General features: G+C 33.8%; 2 protein-coding genes across 5 annotated transcripts; both read right to left on the reverse strand.

The window, feature by feature from the left end:
- Positions 1-105: 105 nt before the first annotated feature.
- Positions 106-9688, reverse strand: LOC141667770 (lysine-specific demethylase JMJ18-like). 4 transcript variants are annotated; one of them, XM_074474386.1, is made up of 12 exons: positions 9581-9688; positions 9317-9470; positions 6291-6356; positions 5706-5786; positions 5098-5616; positions 4794-5018; positions 4306-4467; positions 3421-3789; positions 2030-2996; positions 1824-1927; positions 1010-1204; positions 106-748 (listed from the first exon to the last, which is right to left on the reverse strand). In XM_074474386.1, the coding sequence occupies exons 3-12, from the start codon at positions 6348-6350 to the stop codon at positions 359-361; spliced, it is 3072 nt and encodes a 1023-aa protein (XP_074330487.1). In that variant the 5' UTR covers positions 6351-6356; positions 9317-9470; positions 9581-9688; the 3' UTR covers positions 106-358. The 4 variants fall into 4 exon arrangements, with proteins under 4 accessions (XP_074330487.1, XP_074330486.1, XP_074330488.1 ...); XM_074474385.1 differs by having other exon boundaries at positions 9317-9681; XM_074474387.1 differs by having other exon boundaries at positions 5706-5783; positions 9317-9680.
- Positions 9689-10786: 1098 nt separating this feature from the next.
- On the reverse strand, positions 10787-12644 carry LOC141664162 (CASP-like protein 1B1). Its single transcript, XM_074470053.1, has 3 exons — positions 12281-12644; positions 11276-11399; positions 10787-11099 (listed from the first exon to the last, which is right to left on the reverse strand). The coding sequence occupies exons 1-3, from the start codon at positions 12523-12525 to the stop codon at positions 10857-10859; spliced, it is 612 nt and encodes a 203-aa protein (XP_074326154.1). The 5' UTR covers positions 12526-12644; the 3' UTR covers positions 10787-10856.
- Positions 12645-19039: the final 6395 nt, after the last annotated feature.

A 19039-nucleotide genomic window follows, 5' to 3' on the forward strand; every position in this document is an offset into this window, starting at 1 on the left:
TACAAAGTTCAAGGACCATTATTTTTTGCCTTCTTTTTCTGTGAGAAAATCAGAGAACATGAACAGGATGAAGCCGGTATAAAAAGTAAACAAACCAGAAAAGCATTTGATCCAAAATGGCATGCATTTTATAAAGGCTAAGAAAACTGAAATTTAGAAAGTCTAATCTGTGATCCATGAACAGCATTACATAATTGATACTGAATCTAAATCTATATCAGGAGCAGCATCTGTGCAGCTCAAGCTCAGGATCTCTCCTTTATGGCGATATATGAAAGAATGAAGGCTACCAAGGAAAAATGAAGATGCTATAACTTTAAAGAATGATGTGACCCGGCCATATTTAATCATAGATTCTTTAGATATCCTTGTTCAATACTGAAAGTGCGGCTTCCCATTCAGCGCTATGTGACTCCTGGCAGAATACTCTCTGCACTATATTCAGTTCTTCAGGATTCGCTTTATTCATCAATCCTTGTAACACAGTCATACACTCCATATTAAGTGAATGAGTATTGTTAGGTATCAAATTATCCTGCCCTCCTATGCTGACTCCTGTATTTGTTAGTACTGTTGTTTGTCCTCCAGAGAATTCTGATTCAGAAAGGTACTTGAATTTCTTAGTATCTTTGCAATTGTCCCATGATACTGGCAGTTCACAAGTGTTATCAGTAAGTTTCTCTTTCATCGGAAGCTTATGGTTCCAGTACTCCAAGCAGCGATGGTTTGGATCAAGAGCCTCAATTGCCTGAAAAATATTGTTGTTAGTACTTCAGGTATATAAATTGGATTTCACCAGAAGCTGCATAGTCCTATTTCTACCATCAAATGAAAAACTGAAAACTCGGATTAGCCTAAACACTAAATTGTAGAATCCTATCTAAGCTTAGCCATTTTTCCAATAACCACGCATTGTGCCTGCAGTTGTACAACCGGGGAACTGAATCTACAAATAACTTTTGTTGCTAAATATTCTCCTACAATAAACACATTTAAGCAATGTAATTACTTGAATGATGTGTGGAGATAGAAACCCAAACATTGCAAGTCCATTGATGCTTTTTGGATCAAGAAAGGGAGATATTGCATTCCCTAGGCTTTGGCGCCTTGAAAACTCTTGGTTAAGTTCGTCCATCACTGTTTCCCAGCACTTCTGTGCCGAAGTATCTACAATGCTCTTACTTGGAGACTCATCAATTGTAACCTGAATGTAATACATCATTGCAGGAAATATGTCAGGTTAACACTAGAAGAAAGAAACGGATATAATTTTGGTAACCCTGCCTTTAGGAAATCTAAAATCTAGTAAACAAGCTCCAGGATCTAAAATAGATATGTAAAACAAATCTGGGATACATAATATTCATATGAAAGTGAAATAGTTGATTAAATTTTTTCCGTAAAGATGATACATTGCTTGAAGTTCAAATCATGGATAAGACAAGTTTTTTAACAAAAAAGGTATAATCAATTTCTTAATTTAAAAAATGCAACTAGATTATGAAACGTGGACAGTTCTAAGAAATCACTTAATTTTTTTTTCCAACATCTAGGTTTACTAGATTATTCAAAGAACAAGTAATATCGTTAAGGTAACAAGTAAAACCACCAACGTTGCCATGTTCTTTCAATGAGGAAAATCATAAAATCACAGATATCATAACATATTAAAAGCACAAATGTTAGACATGAATGTGAAATGTAAAAGTAATAGTGAAAAGTGTGTTTCCAGAGACATACGGTATGTAACCTCTGAGAACTTGACAGTGTTCTTTATAAGGCAACTTTATACTTCTCACTTTTATCTAAGAATAAGAACTCACCTTAAATAAAGGACCAATAAGGCCACCATCTAGGACTTCTGATGTGTATTTACTTATTCTTGCTGGATCGAGCACACTAAAGAATTTAACACAACTTTTAAATCCTGCAAAAGTTAGCTATTATAAGTAACAGAGAAATGACCAAAAAAATTCAAAGTTTAGAAGGAAAATTTACAATGAATAGGAATACATATATAGATACAAACCTTTTGGATATATCACCTGCTTACTGCACCAAAGCTTTCCAAAAACTGCATATCCAATATTTATAGGATGAACATCAAAGCTACACTTCTGTATTGGACCACTTCTGACTGACTGAGTGTCCTTTATACCCAATTGGTCTACAGCTTCATTGCTTGACAAGTACCCAAAATTTAAATCATCATAAGAAGCACAACGATCTGCAACATCCATTGAAGGGGAGGGATGAACATTGTTTGAGATAACATATGAAACAGAAGAACCGGAGCAACTACCAAGCTGCCTATAATCTAGCTTTTTTCCTGAATCTGCCCTGTGAAAACCTTCTCGTACTAAAACGTTATTACACACATTGTCCTCCTTTACCGTTGTATTATCATTATGGATATCCGATGTTTTCTTCAGCAAGTTTTCTTGTGCAACAGACATGCAATCAAGATTTAAATCAATAAAACATCGATCGGGTGGCGTAGTATCAGTGCTCTTGCCAACAGTATCCTTTTTGTATCCATTTGTTACTACCTGAGACATACATCGATTAGCAGCCTCTTCTTGCAAAGTTTCTTCTGTTTTAGGAAAAAAATCTGGACCTTCATTTTGCCTGGGACAGCCAATTCCAGAAATATTGTCTGCAGAATCTGTGGAAACCAATCCTTTATCTACTGATGCCCATGCTTCTAAGGCACCTAATTCCACTTCCAATGCTTCAATCAATGTGCTTAATTCCTCCATTGTATATCGAACAAGGACAAATCTATAATCATTCTCACAAGAGCATAAACTGCTAGCATGTTTAAGACAAGCAAACCGATCCGGTGAGCATTTGCAGCAAGCAGCAGACATGTGCAAATCATAGAAGCATGAAAAACATTCTCTCTCACTTGTTAAATCTAAGTCTTTTTCCATCTTTTGAGGCTTTAAGTGGAGCGGGAGATTTTCAATCTTTTTCTTTTCTTCCTCAACCCTTGCCTGAATGAAAAATGAAATTCAGTGAATTTAGGCTTAACTATACTTTGAAAAGTGAAAATTCTCTTTCCATGATATACTCAAGGAAAGGGGGGGGGGGTTCACATACATTTTCTGTACATGTAAAGTAAATATATTCTAAACATGCATACAACCCATATACATATTAGGTAGTGCTTTGCGCGAGGGTCAAGTGTCTACTTGATGTACACTATGTACGAAACATTCTCTTCATGAGAAATAAGGGAAAGACTGTGCATAGTGGTACCTTATATGAGCCACTTGGTACAGCCATTTTCATAAATGCTTATATGCATGCATTGACAATTTATGTATGTAACAATCTATGCATATAATGTTGTTTGTGTAAATTAACATATATAAGCACACATGTATACACATATGTATACATATGCATGTCAGTTACCTTGACAGCCTTGGTAAGCATTCCATCTTTCCCGCATACGCTTTTCCACCTGATATTCTTTGGATTCTCAATATTCATAAATGACAGTTCCCGTAGTGCTCGGACAGCCTCCCTGGATAATTTAAGTAGCAATTTGTCATGAGACAGAGATGTTCTTCGGTGTTGCTCGCTGTAGGTCTCCACTGCATTTTGCCCATGTTGTAGCCAATCAATTGGAGCAACATTCACAGCTTCAGCACAGTTAAAGCCACAATTAAATCCTGAATGATACGCCCTTGGGAATGTAAGAACAAACTCCCCAGAATGCTGTACAACTCGATGCACTGGCACACCCTCGGACATTAGGATTGATGGAGACATCTGAGTAACCTGTCACAAGACGACCTCATCATATAAATATATAAAGGCGTTGATGATAAGTTAGAGCACACAGCACCGCTATAAGTCCCTCAAAGTATAAGTTATATCCAGCCGGTCTTCCACAAAGTATATAGCAAACATGGGTCATTTATGAACAAGTCAAAAGAAAAAAAAAATGTTGTACAAACCAAGGGAGGTAGGCTAGAGATACACGTAAATTCCATAGCCAATAGAAATGACAATGAAATCGTGAACTGTGACCAAGAAAATTTTACTTTTGTTTCTAGCAGATACCACAAAGGCATAACAAAAATTTACATATCAAAAATTCCCCAATTCTCAAACAAAGAGAGGAAAAAGATAACTATATGTACATATCACAGACTCACAGTAATACATACTGCACTAGTGTAACTTAGTGTTTAATGATGATCGTAATAACAATAACCAACAGCACCAGCACCAACACCAACAACACAAACATCAACAACAACAACAATAATAATAATAATGGTAATTACATACCAGTTCGTGAAGCAAACCAGGTTGTTCATCAAACAAATCTGGAAGATGCTTTCTCATTGCAGCCTCCAAAGCAGAAGCATGGGTTCCTGGGACACCATACCAAATTTTTGGATCTCCCCAATGCAGATAGTTCAGTGAATAAAGATGGTGGTCCTCCACATGCTAACAATAAGAAAGAGGGGACGGGGTAGGAGAGAGACACAGATGTTAAACACAAGCTTCGAAGGACTAGTAATGATTTATTTCTGTTTGAGAGATACACATAATATCTAGAGTCCCGTATAAATAGAAGGAGAGTTTAAAACAACTGATACCTAACTAGCCCACGCCTCAAACCATTGATACACATTCCCAAAATGGATATTATCTTACACTTCTTCAATTCATCTAGTGCATTCACTACTTAGAAGTAGCTTCTAAATATTAATATCTAACAGCCATAGTTCATTCTTTTAATAAGTAACTGGTTTGGAGTTGATATGATTTACCCAGCAAAATGATGAAAAGCACATTCCTACATAAAGCCATGGCACCAGAACCCCGGAGATATCACTTTCTTCAAAGCAAAGAATTGAACCTGGGAGGCGAGGAGAGTTATTCAAGTTCCAATCTGAAGACATGTATGTATCTGATTTGTTTTCAGGTAGCGATGGTGACATTTTAGGAAAACCACTCCCAAATACTGCAGTTTCTAAATCAGCTCCATAGTACACCTTAGATACACAACAATGAGACATGTTAGGCTATTAGAAGAATTGGAGAAAAAACAACTAAAAGATTATCTACCCATACCTCAACTTCATCCGTTGGCTTCTCAATGATTCGCCAGTATTCGCCTTCGATATCTTCAACTGAGGGTTCCCATCTTTTCTTTTGCCCGTCGGCACTCTGACCAGATATATCTTCCATCATTGCATCCCTGACCCCAAAATAACACTCTTTATAGTTACACGTAAATTTCTGAAAGTCCTGAAAAGTGAAATCTGGTCCAGTTTGAAACCCAAATTTCTCCTCTGTGTCAGGCGAAATGCTTATTTCAGCATCCTCAGTTCCAGGACATTTCCTTTTGTTACCGAGCTTTAAATTTCTTCTTCTTTTACGTTTACGACTTCTTTTCTTCCTCATGGGCTCCCTATTTTGAAGCAAATCCACTTGCTGAATTCGCGTTGAGAATTTAGCATTTTCCCATATTTTCTTCTCTTTAAGAGGGCATGGTGGTTTCCAGGAAGGAGGAGGTACTATTTTACATATACCAAATCCTTCAGCAATCGTCCGTATCTTAGCTATGTAACCAAGGGTATCTTGAAATTCCTGAGTAAACAATTAGGATAGAATGAACATTTAAGTTATGCCAAATTCGTTACATACATATATAAAGGATTTGGCCTATAGTATGATACCTCATGAGATGGAAAAAATACAGGTGCATCATTTACAGTTGGCCTACAAGAGTCAGCAGGGTTCCATCTAGCTGTTACCTGCTATCATGAGAAAGTATGAAGTATGTAAGCATCTTATATAGATTCAGAAATGTGTAAAATCAGATGATGTATATATGCAAAGGTCTGTTCCTGAGTAAATAATTGACTGTTAAAACATAGACTTTGCAACAGTTTATAAATAACCGGAGCACTTCCCACTATCTCACTTAGATGTACAACAAATAAAAACATGCACAAAGAATCTGCTACTAAGAAATTTCCTGGGCTTCCCACACAGTTCAAAATATTTATATATTGTACAACAAAAAGTTCTGCACTTGTTGGTAATTTGTACATAGTTCACAAATAGATGTAGTCATTCTTTCTATAGACGCAACTTCTGAACGAGAGTATGCTGAAGACATAAAATTCATTTAAACACAAATTAGAAGTAAAAGAGCATCTATGTGAGATAGTGGAGCAATTACTGGAGCACTTCCCACTTACGATGATAAAAGAAAAAAAATAGAAAGAAAAAAAAAGAAAGTGTTAAGCAAATAAAACCTTAATGTTCTTTTCCCAGTCAAGTTCTGGTTCAAGGTTCTGATTGATGGTTGTATCCATGAGCAACTGCAGTAAACAAATTATAATGAGAAACAAAAGACTTGTAATTTTCTATTTGAAGCACAAAATATATCAGATGGCCAAGGTCTCTGATTCATACAATTCAATTTCAATGTGCAATTATGTGGAACATTTTTTTGATTGAGTCGCAGATACTGACTTTAAATGCATAGAACAATAATATCTATATAGATATATTACACTTCACAACACATTCTGCTTAGAAATATAATTTGAACATACATGTGGATGCTCTGCCGGAATGTAGAGAAATTCTTTTTCCCAAAAAGAATTAGCATCAGAGATAAGATCAAACGGATGGTAGTTGACAATATCTCTATACCAACTTCATAAAGTTTTGTGGAAAAAGATAAGCCAGAGACGTCACCCGTATATAACACGTGGAATGGAGATCGAGTATAATTTATATCACATTTCCCAGGGATAGAAATACGTTATTTCCTATTATAAAGGATCTATATTTAATAAAGGTTGTAACTTTTAACTGATGCAATCTTAAAATAATATATGAGATTAGGATATCACTCTACTGACACCCCGGGAACCGAAGAAAGTTACCACTTATGCCATCATTGAAAAATGATATGATAGGTGATATAATGTTATAGTATTACTTTATATTGGAGAATAAGTATACTAACAACTACTTACAAAATTAATAATATTTTAAAAAATTTACTTTAAAAAAACAGAGAAAGGGAGCAGTTGTTAGCCTGTAACGAATTATATTATGAGGAGCCTAGGAACCCGAAAAACCTGCTAGGACCCGTTGCAGCGAACAATAATCACATAAATATTTAATTTAAGACAATGGTGCTCTTCACATGTCAAATGGTAAAGTAAGAAATTCTAAAACTGTGAAAGTTTTAGTTCATGACTGCAAAACATCACCTACATAAAAGTTCCTTCTGCGCATTCTTCGTGTTTAATAGCTTCTAACCAAGCTAATATCATCAACATTACATCCTTATTATCCTTTTTTTCTGCATTTTATGGCAGTATATAATAGACAGCGCGTCCCTAGCATTGTAGCCTAATTGATAATCAATACCCCTCTACTCTTAGTAACAAGAATTGAGGGTTTAAATCTCAGTGGTGGTAGGGGCGGGCGAGTATTCAATTTCTATAACTGAACGTCAGAGACAGAGAAATCACCTGATTTGACAGGCAAATGAATTGACATATATATCTGATAGACAATCAAGGTTTAAAAAGAAAATAAAATCTGTAAGTACGAACAAAAATAATTTATATTCAGAGTTCTAACATCTTTATTGAGGGAAATCGGCAGAATACGGATTGCTTTTAGCTAAAGAATACTGTGAGTTCTAATCTGCAAAACCAAAATCCTTATTAATAAGAACAGACCTCAAGTCTAGAGAGCTACAGAAAAAAACCTGAGCTTCCCTTAGAATTTACCCTCTTTAATAAAGACTAAGACAACAACATTTAACTATCAAATTATAATTCATACAGAGAAACTAGCAAAAAGCCTAATGTCTGAAAATATATGCTTGAGGAATCAAGAACATCAAAATAAAAGCACACATTTCGTAAAAAGAAGTCATGTAGATTTCTTCAAATGATAAGCCGGAGACCTCCCTTCAAATAAGAGACACGTAAAATGGGGCAAATTGATGATCGTTTCAGTTAAGACATATTTTATTCAGTAGTAATTAATGACCCACCCTTAATTAAGGTTCTCGCATCGAATAATCTGTATATGATCAATTGATCATTAACAAAAAAAACCTTGAACATTTCATGTCAGGACATCACTGATACCGTTAAAATATACCCTCAGACCATCCTTGGAAAAGAAGTAAAAATGCGAAATAAAAATATAGTAAATAATTTAAAACAGAATTTCAAGATACGCCAAAGTCCTAACAGCTGGCTTATCGAGCAAATGCCACATTAATTTTGATATGGATATTTGGTATCGAATATCGATATAGGGATACAGCTATAACGCATAATTTGATGCTATTGGGCCCCATTGCAACATATAATACTCACCTAGATCATGTTTCAAATCGAGGAAAGACAACTTGCTTATAAGTTAGAAGGTAATAAAAGCTCAACTTATGTGGCAAAAATTGGCCATCACAGTGTAACAATATCAATTAATTATTTTGTTTTTCTAAATATTTTAAGCTACTATTCGCTCTTCTCTGTTGGTTAGCTGTTGTTGCAATTTCAATTAAATCTTTTAATACCTGTATAGGCCTTTAACTCATGTTAAGGTGCACAGAGATTGTTCACAAACTCCATCTATACCATATGCAAAGAATTTCAATAATTTAATAGATAAAACTAAGCTAGCATGTAAGACAACAATCTGCATTTCCCCTCTCAACACCTCATTAAATTTTAATAAATGGTCATATTATCTGTAACCAGGAATAAGTAATCTGCAGGGTAACTTATCGGTTAATGCGATTATGGAATTCCCCTATCTTGGAAGGATTACCTAGGGCAGTCATACTTCCATTCCACCCCGCGTTATCAACAGTACCAACTTGTATCCAAGATTCCTCTAAATATTAATTATCTGTTTTGTACAGGCAAGGTAATAACATCAAAGAAGAAAAAAAGGCAGCTACACACAAGGAGATTCAATTGTAATTTGTTATACATTCATTATCCTCCTTTAACACAAAGCTATTATAGAAAAACCATGTACATTCTAAAAAAACCAATTCACATGGATCAATTCTTTGCCTTAAACATAAGCAGAGAAAGAAAGAAATAAATCAAATTTGTGTTACTACATAACACAGTATAATCTACAGAGCCACTTAAGAACAAACAATATCATAAAACAAATGCATAAACATTTACATTAACATAAATTGATAGACAAACAACATGTAAAACATGCAAGAATTGATTACCACAAAAATGAATAAGAGAGTGAATAAAAGAATGAATTGATATCTAACCTTTTACATGATACAATCTGCTGCCACTTTGAACTGTTTTATATGAAGAACATAGAGATTATTATATAATATAATCTGCAAAATCAATTCTTTTTCACTGCACCATCCAATTCAAGAACAAACCCTTATTCAAAAAAGGTTCATGTAACAATTCCTGAAATACCAGAGTATAAAAAAGAAAATAAAAAATCTGAATTAAGTAAATTTGAGAATCTTATATATGTATCTATGTATTCATGTATGACTATAACTGACAAATTGAACCTAATCTGTGCTAGTAAAAACCCATAAATGCCCACGAAAGATCACTTTTTAAGGAAAGAATGAAAAACAAAATTAACCCCTTCAAAATTTGATTTTGGGATAATTAATTAAGGGACAATAAAGACTGGATTATGAAAAAACCAGGCGGGCCCAAGTCATCAAAACACAATTTTGGAAAATTAATTAGCAAAAAGTTTGATTTTCTTCCTGATTAATTATAGGAATATCTTTATTGTCGATGCAACTAGTATCTGAAATAATATATTTTTATTACTGTCTAAAAATATATTATTTTATTCTTCAATTCGATTCAACGTTCTTGATTAAAAAAAGGTAGAAATTTACCTTATGCTTAAAAAGTCCACGTTGAATATGGGTTTCATTTTATTTTATTTATATATCTTTTTGTCAGGCAATTTCATTTTATTTGGTAATAACAAAAAACTAAATTATTTTTTTTGTTAAATAAAAAACTGGGTATTTCAATTGGGCAAGTACTTTGATACCGATCAATTTACTTAAAAGTTAAAATACAATGATCGAAGTTCTGAGACATCAGGAAGTAGTATACTAAAATAACTGAAACGTTAGTTGGATCTGGAGGGAGAAAGTAGGAAAAGTACTTAGAGAGAGAGAGAGAGAGATTTTGTCAAAAAAACGCTGAGAAAAATAAGAAGCGTGTTAAGCCACGTAGAAGACCGTTTACATAGACTTAACTGAACTTGCTGAATCAGCCAACAGCTTCTTCCTTCGTACGCGCCATTTTTGTTTTTCTTCTTATTGGATCACTTCTTTTCTTTTACCCAATTTACCCAATAAGTTATAATTTGGGTGAAAATGGCACGTTTAACAAATTCACCTCATTTTAAGAATCACATTTCAATTTCAAAAATTGTGTACCTAAAGCCAATTATAAATTTTAACTTTTTCCATTTGTTCATATCGCATGTGACTAGTGCGTTGCGCCATTGCTTGTGTTAATAGATGGTACCCATGCAATGCTATATGCAACTTTATAATTGTATTTAAGAAATGCGTTTTTGTAAGATTTATAAAATGATATGATGCTTATAAATGAGATGACTGTAGATTTACATTTCCTATACTATGATTTTTCATATTACACACATTGTATGTTTACTCAAGCTGTACTTCAATCTTTTTCATATATGTGTATACTGAAACGAAAATGTTTGATTCTCACACTGACATGACCAATTTAAACACATGACATAAAGGAGAATACATAAAATGCTACATATACAGTGAAAACACATCAATGAAGTGTAGAATAATTGGTAGAGTTTCGTTTTCGAAGCTTGAGGATGGAGATGCTGGTGATAGTGATGAGTATAAGAACGCCAATGAAAGAGAGAAGCATCGCGGCAGATCCATGGTCACAGTATTTTTTAAACTTGTCGCATGTCTTGTTCCACCTTGCGTGTGAGTTACCATTCCTGCCTACTTCGCCCATGAATGCTGCTGCATTTGCTCCTCCAGATATTAAAGCTACTGTGAACTGTTTAAGCAAATAATACAAGGAAGGAAATGATGTGTGCGCAGACAAATGATGTAGCTATGAAATATCAAGAATTCATTATCTTTATGTATGAATCTACGTTGCCCTGATTTTATTGTATATGTAGCAATCTAGTTCTATTAGGAATGAATAAACTTTTAATTCTTGACACTTACAATATCTAAAATAGGAATGATGGCGAAGCGCAGTCCTTTCAAGTCATACTTGTACCCAAATAATTCGACAACCAGCATCAAGATGCTGTGACAGCTGGCTATTGCATTAGCTATCACAAAAAACCTGCAGTATCGAATATTAAAAACCAATTCAAATATTTCAGGTCAGATAGTTCAGACTCCTGTAGTAACTGGAGCATTTTGCAGTTCTTTTAAAATTTGTAAGTTCCTTTCGTTTCTAAAGTTTATGCTACCATAGTCTATACAGAGGAGTCGTATGAGTACTAAGGAAAGGATGGAATCTCTTTTTCTTGAATGAATTGGGAGGGAGCAGGAGCCAGCAATGTGGTCTAGCAATTTAGCTCATGTTATATTAGTGAATTGAATCAGAAGGGATACTGAGATGAGAATCAAGGAACCGATAAATTTTTTGTAAATAGATTACAGTGGAGTTCATCTAGGTCGTCGAATATGGCAGCTTTATCTTGGTTACTTAGCTTGGAGAAGGAAATTATTCCAAGGTGTTGGTTCTGCAAATTCTTAAGTTGTTTATTAGCAATCACAAAAAGCTATATGCACCAACTGTACTTCGGTTGACTGAAACAAGATTCTTAAATAACTTTGTAGCCGAGCATCAGATTGAACTTCCTGAAATACTGGATGCTAATCAAGGTAATTTGAGAGTTAATGAATACATTTTTCGAATCAAAACAGAAATTTCAGTTGAAAGCCTGATATTGATGTACCACCAATTGATGTAAAGTTTTATCGTGTAACTGTTTCTGTGAATCTTCACGATGTAATGTTTGTAATTGCTAATTATTAATCCTTCCTTATCTTCATTGAGTAAGGATCAGTATATTTACAACAATGATATGGAAATACACTATCGGACGAGAAAGTGTGCAAATGTCAAAATTTATTGCAATATCAGACATCCTACCAGGACATAACAATTATTTTTACTTGAAAAATATGAAAAGGATACAAACAAAGTGAACTTACACGAATGCTGGAGCGTGGTTGAACTTAGCAGTGAAAGTAGCTTTGATGGGGGTGGTTCCGACAGTTGCAACTACAAAGGTATTGGTTTGTTTGTTAAGTGCCATGACAAGAGTTGCTGAGAGTGTGGCAGCAAAAGCAAGGAGTCTTAACACAGGAATCACATATCGCATTGGCTTTCTGGTCACTGCAATTTCTTCATTGCTTTTGCACTCAACTTCGGTTTTCTCTCCACTTTCTGCAGCCATTGTTTGTTTTTATGTGTGTGTTCAGTGTGCAAGTTTTGATACTTAAATAGAAGACCTAAATGTTTATGAAGAACAAGATAATAATATGTTGGGCAGTTTGGAGTGATTTCTAATAGGAGTTATAACCACCCGGTTTCTTGATTAAGCCATGCTCTTAATTTGGTGCTGGTTGATGAGAAAACTAGAGCTATTTGTTGTCTGTCATCTGATACAAGAGTACAGTAAACTATCTTTTATATGTATGCACATGTGAAGAACTTGGTAGATGATTTATAGGTGGAGTTGGGTAGAGATACTTTGCAATTATATGGCATGTTGTATCTTACCTTAAACTTACAATTGATTTAAATTTAGGAAATTGAAATATGTGTCATTACATCTTGTACTTTAGATTCGTCTCAATTTACATTCTTTTGACAATTTTCCAGCCAATAACGGACATTTACCTCTGCGCCGCGTTCAAAAGTGGGTATGGTGCCGGACAGGAGAATGGTTTAACTTATGGAATCCTCAGGTCTAGTTGCATATGGCTCACGCAGACCCCTCTTGGAGATATCTGAGACATAAGACAATACGATGGGAACTAATTCTTATGGTTTGATTTTGGTTGAGGCTGGTAGCCTGTTGTTTGTTGTATTGGTTTGTTGAGAGGTTGGAATTCACTGGACCATCATTATGTTTCTGTATTCTCCAGGAATGTTAAACAATTAGTAGGATTTTTCTACAAAGAATTGGGATGGTAGTCGCTCGCTGTTTACTGCATATTTTCTAAAATGAAAATTAGAAAGATGGAAAATAAGGTTTTATGATTTATAACTAAAAATAAGAAAATTGTGGAAAACAGTTTTTTTTATTGTTTTCTAATTAAAAAAATACAAAACATCTTAAACTCTCACCCAATTCTAACCCTAATATTATGTAAGATATGTATAATATATCAATATAATATTTTTTATGAATCATACATGAATACATGAATATTATTAATAGTAATACAATTAATATTAATACATTTGTTTTAAAATAAAGACAAAAAAACTCGCATAAAATTTAAAAAAATTATATTAATGAAATAGTCATAAATAAATTGTTAATATAATAATACATAAAATATTATATATAATACAAATATTGAAAACTATATAAATATAATTAAATAATTTTAAAACAAGTTTTTATAATATATTTTTTATTGACAATAACATTATTTACAATTGTTCATTAATTACATCAAAAAATTATATATTCTAAATTGAGAAGTGTTCATATATATTTTTTACTTTTTTGTTTAAGTTAATTAGGAACATATTTCTCATTTTTCAATAGTTTTCTTAAAAATAAAAAAGTGAGAAAATTTTAAAAATTGAAAAAAAGAAAACTAGAAAAGTTTTATGTAAGTAAACAACCCCTTAATTCCTCTTAAAATAACACTCAATAGTAATCTCCGAGACGGTGGTTTGTGTTAACGTGACATTTTTATAATATTAAAAAAATATAGGGTTAATTATTAAAGTAATTATTCATAAGTAAAACTATATAATAATCTCTTATAATAAATGGCGTGCAAGACATGCATGTACTATAACAAGACTAAGTCAAATTAACAACCTTAAATAAGTTGTATTGTAATCTTAATTTGCATTTTGTATTGTAACATTTGAAGTCTGTAAAAATGTCAAATAACAGACTGGAGTCTTTTTCTGTAAACAGTATCAAGCCTAAAAATTCTATCTGAAAGAAAATCAAGAAGATCATGCCTCAGAAGAATTATGAAGAAGTTTGGAGTTGAATAAATCTGTTTTGAGAAAAATATTTTAAGTCAAGATTTCTACACGTCACAGATTTAGTGTTATAGAAAAGTCATTCGAGAACTCTAGGATGACTTATAGATTAGTCACGAAAGCTATTAGAGAACTCAGAAATATCGACAAGTCAAATTGAAGACATGAAAATTGGAGATATCGACAAGTCATTTCTTCACTCGAGAACTCAGAGATATCGACAAGTCAAATTTTACTAGAGAACTCTGAGTTATCAACAAGTCCATTAGTCACTAGAGAACTCAGAGATATCGATAAGGCAAAGTGAAGACATGAAGATGAGAGACCTCGACAAGCTAAATTCTCTTGTAGAGAATTTAAAGACCTCTATAAGTCAAAATAATATTAGAGTAATGAGAGATCTCGATAAGTCATTATACTTATCGAGATGTCAAATTCTCTATATACCAAAGCGGAGATCTCGAGGTAAAACTCAAAGTACAAAGTGCAGACCAGTTCATATCCAAGATTAACAATCAACAAACAATCTAATCAAGTTGGATTGACAAGTCTACAAAAGCAGCTTGAAGACTACAAGCTCAAAGGCCGAGATTAACTAGCCGAGTAAAGTCACATGCGTGCAAGATTAGCAAGATACACTAAGTCAGAAATAGAAAGATTTGATTATCTATAAATAGGGTTTAGTACATGTTGTTGCATGTTTTGTAATAACCAGTGTATACTATTCTATAAAGTAAATATTGGATGTTTTGTAAGTTGTAACAATTTAGATCAAAAAAATCTTGTATTTTCTTAAAGAATAAACTAAGCTCTTTAGCAACAAAGAGCCTGGAAATTTTGTAGCAAAACATTCTTAATTTTAATATAAAATTAAGTGAGTTTTGAAAGATTTTTGTTCACTGATATTGCTTGTTTAATCTCAGTATTAACACATCTCACTACAAGATTTAATTTACTTTATTCATAACCATAAACACTTCAAGAAAAACATAAATACACAAAAACACATTCACCCCCCCCCTTTGTGTGTAATTCATTATCTAACAAGTGGTATCAGAGCAAAATCTGAAAGTAAATAGATTCAAGATCTTGGAAGAATGAATACACAGAAAATTAGTAGCATTAAAATCCCTACTTTTTATAAAATTAACTACACTCTTCGGAAGAAGAAAATATTGTTGTTTATCAGGATGGCCAATCCACTATACATTCAGATTCTCAAAAATGGGCCCTTCACTCCTATGGTTAGAGTTGAGGAACCTAGAGATGGAGACACGGTCATCCCAGCTCATTATGCTCCTAAAGATCCTTCAGAGTACACTGAGCCTGAGAAAGAAAAAGTTTTCCTGGATAGTGGCTTGCAGTTGATCCTAATAGAGTCACTTGACAATGTAATGTACAATAATATTGTCAACCATGACACTGCTAAGGAGATCTGGGAAAAGATAGAGATATTGTGTGAAGGAACTGAGGAAGTTAGGTCAAATTAAAGAAGGATATTGATTTCACAGTATGAGGGTTTCATGGTTAAGATAAAAGAAAGTATTACTAATGTGTTTGAAAGGTTTAACAAGCTGATTAATGACTTGCAGCTGCATGACAAATACTATAAAGCTGAAGAAGTGAATTTGAAGTTTTTGCTCACACTCCCTGACCATTTGGAACAAAAAATTTCAGCAATCAGAGAAGGGAGAGACCTGAGTAGAATAACTCTGGAAGTTCTGTATGGAATTTTAAAAATATATGAATTAGAAATGATTCAAAGGAAATCATTAAGAGCTAGTCAAGGGCATGTTGTAGATGGTTCAAGTGCTCTAATTATCAATGAAAGCCAGACCTCTAATGATGAGCTAAGATCCCAGACTCCAGTTGCTTCAGCAAGTAAGCAAAGAAATAATGATTCAGAGGAACAAGTCATTCTGGAATTGGAAGAAGATGAGTTCTACACCCTAGATGAACTTAATGAGCTTGATTAGTCAATGACCTATCTGACAAGAAAGTTCTCTAACATTAGAGTAAAGAAGCCAAGATTCTTCAAGGGTAAAGGACAATCATTTAACAAAGACAACAACTGGAAATGAAAAGGGAAGTACACATCTGATAGCAAAAATGGTTAAAAAACTGGATCTGTTGACAGATCAAAAATAAGTTGCTATAATTGTGATGAGCTAGGCCATTTTGCTACAGAATGCAGGAAACCCAAGAAATCAAAGAAAGACAAAGTTTATCTTGAACTAGAAGCAAAGTATGAAGCTCTTCTGAAGAAACAGCAAAACAAAGCTTACATTGCAGAGGGAAAGAGTTGGGATGATTTTGATAATGATGAAGATGAGGAAGTTGGAAATTATGCACTTATGGCTTTGGAGCAAGGAGAGTCATCCTTATAAAAAACACAGGTACCAACTCTTACCATCATTGATTTAAATGTGAGTCAGTATAAGGAAACTGTTGAAAGGATGGGCACAGAAATGTTTTACATTCACACAAGTATGGTTGCTGCTAATGAAGAAGTTAGCAGACTGACATAGATAAATAAAAAATTTGAAAATGAGAAACAAGAAACTGAATTATTGCTGGTAGAGCTTGAAGCTGTGAAATAAGAAAATGCATATCTGAAGAATAAGCTCAAGTGTGCAAGTGAAATTGAAGCAGTGCTAAGGGAAAAGCTGGAAAAGAATGAAGTCAAGTTAAAATCTTTTAGGAATGCATCTGAGTTGGTTGGACAATATCATGAGAAGAATAAGCCATGTGCTAATATTGTTATTGGTCTTGACTATGATGCCTTGAACAACAAGAAGAAAGCTGTTGGTGAAAAAGGGAAAGCTAATGAAAATGATGATGTTCCGGTTATTCTGAAAAAGGTTGGTTCACCTGTGTTTAAAGCATGTGAAGTAAACTTCAGTGAGGAAGAGTTGATTATAAAGTAAGAGATTGCTGATGAAGAATATGAAAATAAAAATGCAGAAACAACTCAATCTTCTAAAAATAAATAGAAGCTCATGGATAACCAAGATTCCAAGACACCTGTCAATGAAACAAAAATTGAAGATGCAAGTAAGAAGAAGAAAAATAGAAATGGGAAGATTAGAATAAACAAAAGCAATAATTTTGCTTATGTTGTAGATGCTCCAAGAAATAAATATGAGAAATGTGGCTCTGTGAATCACCTAACTCACCTTTGTAAAAAGATTGTTAGCAAGCCAGTTGAAGGAGCCTGTAAATACAATGAAGCTGATGCAAATGATCCTTACTCATTTTGTGACAAGTTTGATTGCATCCCTTGCAGCTTGAAAGTGATGAAAAGTTGCCACATGCTAAGAGTAGACCTCAAAGAACAAAAATTGGGTCTACAACAAATAGGAAAAATGCACAACAGTCAATGAATTCTATTTTATCTGAGATAACTCATTCTACCTCTGCTAAATCAGTTAACAAGAAGAAAATGCCCAACACTGCTTGGGTTGCTAAACACACTTAAAACTTATTGTGTGCATGGAAAAATGAAGAAGGTCATATGGATCATAGACAGTGGATGCTCCAGGAATATGATAGGTGATAAGGCCCTGCTATCACAATTTGAGGAGAAGGTTGGCCCTTTGGTGACCTTTGGAGACAACAGCAAAGGATTCACAATGGGATATGACAAGATTATTTCTGGAAATATTGTCATTGATGATGTAGCATTGGTAGCTGGTCTTGAAGTAAATCTTCTCAGTGTCATCCAGTTTGCAGACAAAGGTTTTAAAGTTTTATTTGACAAAGAAAAATATATTTTCATCAGCAAGAAAACCAACGAGGTTGCTCTGAAAGGAGCAAGGAAAGAAAGCTTGTTTGTTGCAGACTTGGACTCAAAAAATGAAGATGGTATTTGTTGCGTCTACACCAAGACATCTATAGAGCAAAGCAACTTATGGCATAAGAAACTCTCACATCTAAACATCAAGGCAATAAACACCTTAGTCAAGAAAGAGTTAGTAAGGGACATGCTAAAATTAGAGTTTGCTCAAATTGAAGTTTGTGAAGCTTGTCAGAAAGGAAAAATGAAAAGATCAAGTCACAAGTCAAAAACTGTGATTCCATAAGTGCACCATTGCAACTTATTCACATGGATCTGTTTAGACCAGTAAATGTTTTATCAATTTCAAGGAACAAATATGCACTTGTGATGGTGGATGATTTCTCAAGATACACTTGGGTAGAGTTCATGCACTCTAACGATGAAACTCCATATATCATAATTGAGCACATAAAGAAGATAGAGAAATAGGCTGAAGATCAAAATTGTGTGAAGAAATTGAGAAGTAATGAAACAGAATTCAGAATTGCAATACTGAGTGAATTCTGCAAAAATAAAGGCATTGTTCAAGAATTCTCTGCTGCTAGAACACCTCAACAAAATGGAGTATGTTAGGTCACACACACTGTAGAGGGGGTGAATACAGTGTATAATACAATCAAATCGAACTTTAATATCTTAAGTAACAGAAAACAAACTTTATTGAAACAATAAACTCTGTTACAGTATGGAACTGTTACCTCTCAGTGATGAACAAATATCACGAGAGCTGCTAGGGTTACAATGAATAATCTTCTTGAATATAACAACACTTATAGTGTAAACCCTATGTCCGTGTTTATATACTACATAGTTACAAGATAATCACTAATTGATATAGAATATAATTTTGCTTCCTAAAATATATCAATCAGATATCTTTTCTTCCAAGTATTCC

The sequence above is a fragment of the Apium graveolens genome, chromosome 6 (genome assembly GCF_009905375.1).
Source record: "Apium graveolens cultivar Ventura chromosome 6, ASM990537v1, whole genome shotgun sequence".
In the NCBI taxonomy this organism is placed as follows: domain Eukaryota; kingdom Viridiplantae; phylum Streptophyta; class Magnoliopsida; order Apiales; family Apiaceae; genus Apium; species Apium graveolens.

Coding starts and splice junctions, on each gene's coding strand:
- LOC141667770 (XM_074474386.1), bottom strand. CDS start 6,350: ATGGATACAACCATCAATCAGAACCTTGAACCAGAACTTGACTGGGAA. Junction 5,019..5,097: donor AGCCAACGGATGAAGTTGAG/GTATGGGTAGAT, acceptor TGTGTATCTAAG/GTGTACTATGGAGCTGATTT. Junction 4,468..4,793: donor GCTTTTCATCATTTTGCTGG/GTAAATCATATC, acceptor TCTTATTGTTAG/CATGTGGAGGACCACCATCT.
- LOC141664162 (XM_074470053.1), bottom strand. CDS start 12,525: ATGGCTGCAGAAAGTGGAGAGAAAACCGAAGTTGAGTGCAAAAGCAAT. Junction 11,400..12,280: donor AACCACGCTCCAGCATTCGT/GTAAGTTCACTT, acceptor TCGATACTGCAG/GTTTTTTGTGATAGCTAATG. Junction 11,100..11,275: donor TCATTCCTATTTTAGATATT/GTAAGTGTCAAG, acceptor TTGCTTAAACAG/TTCACAGTAGCTTTAATATC.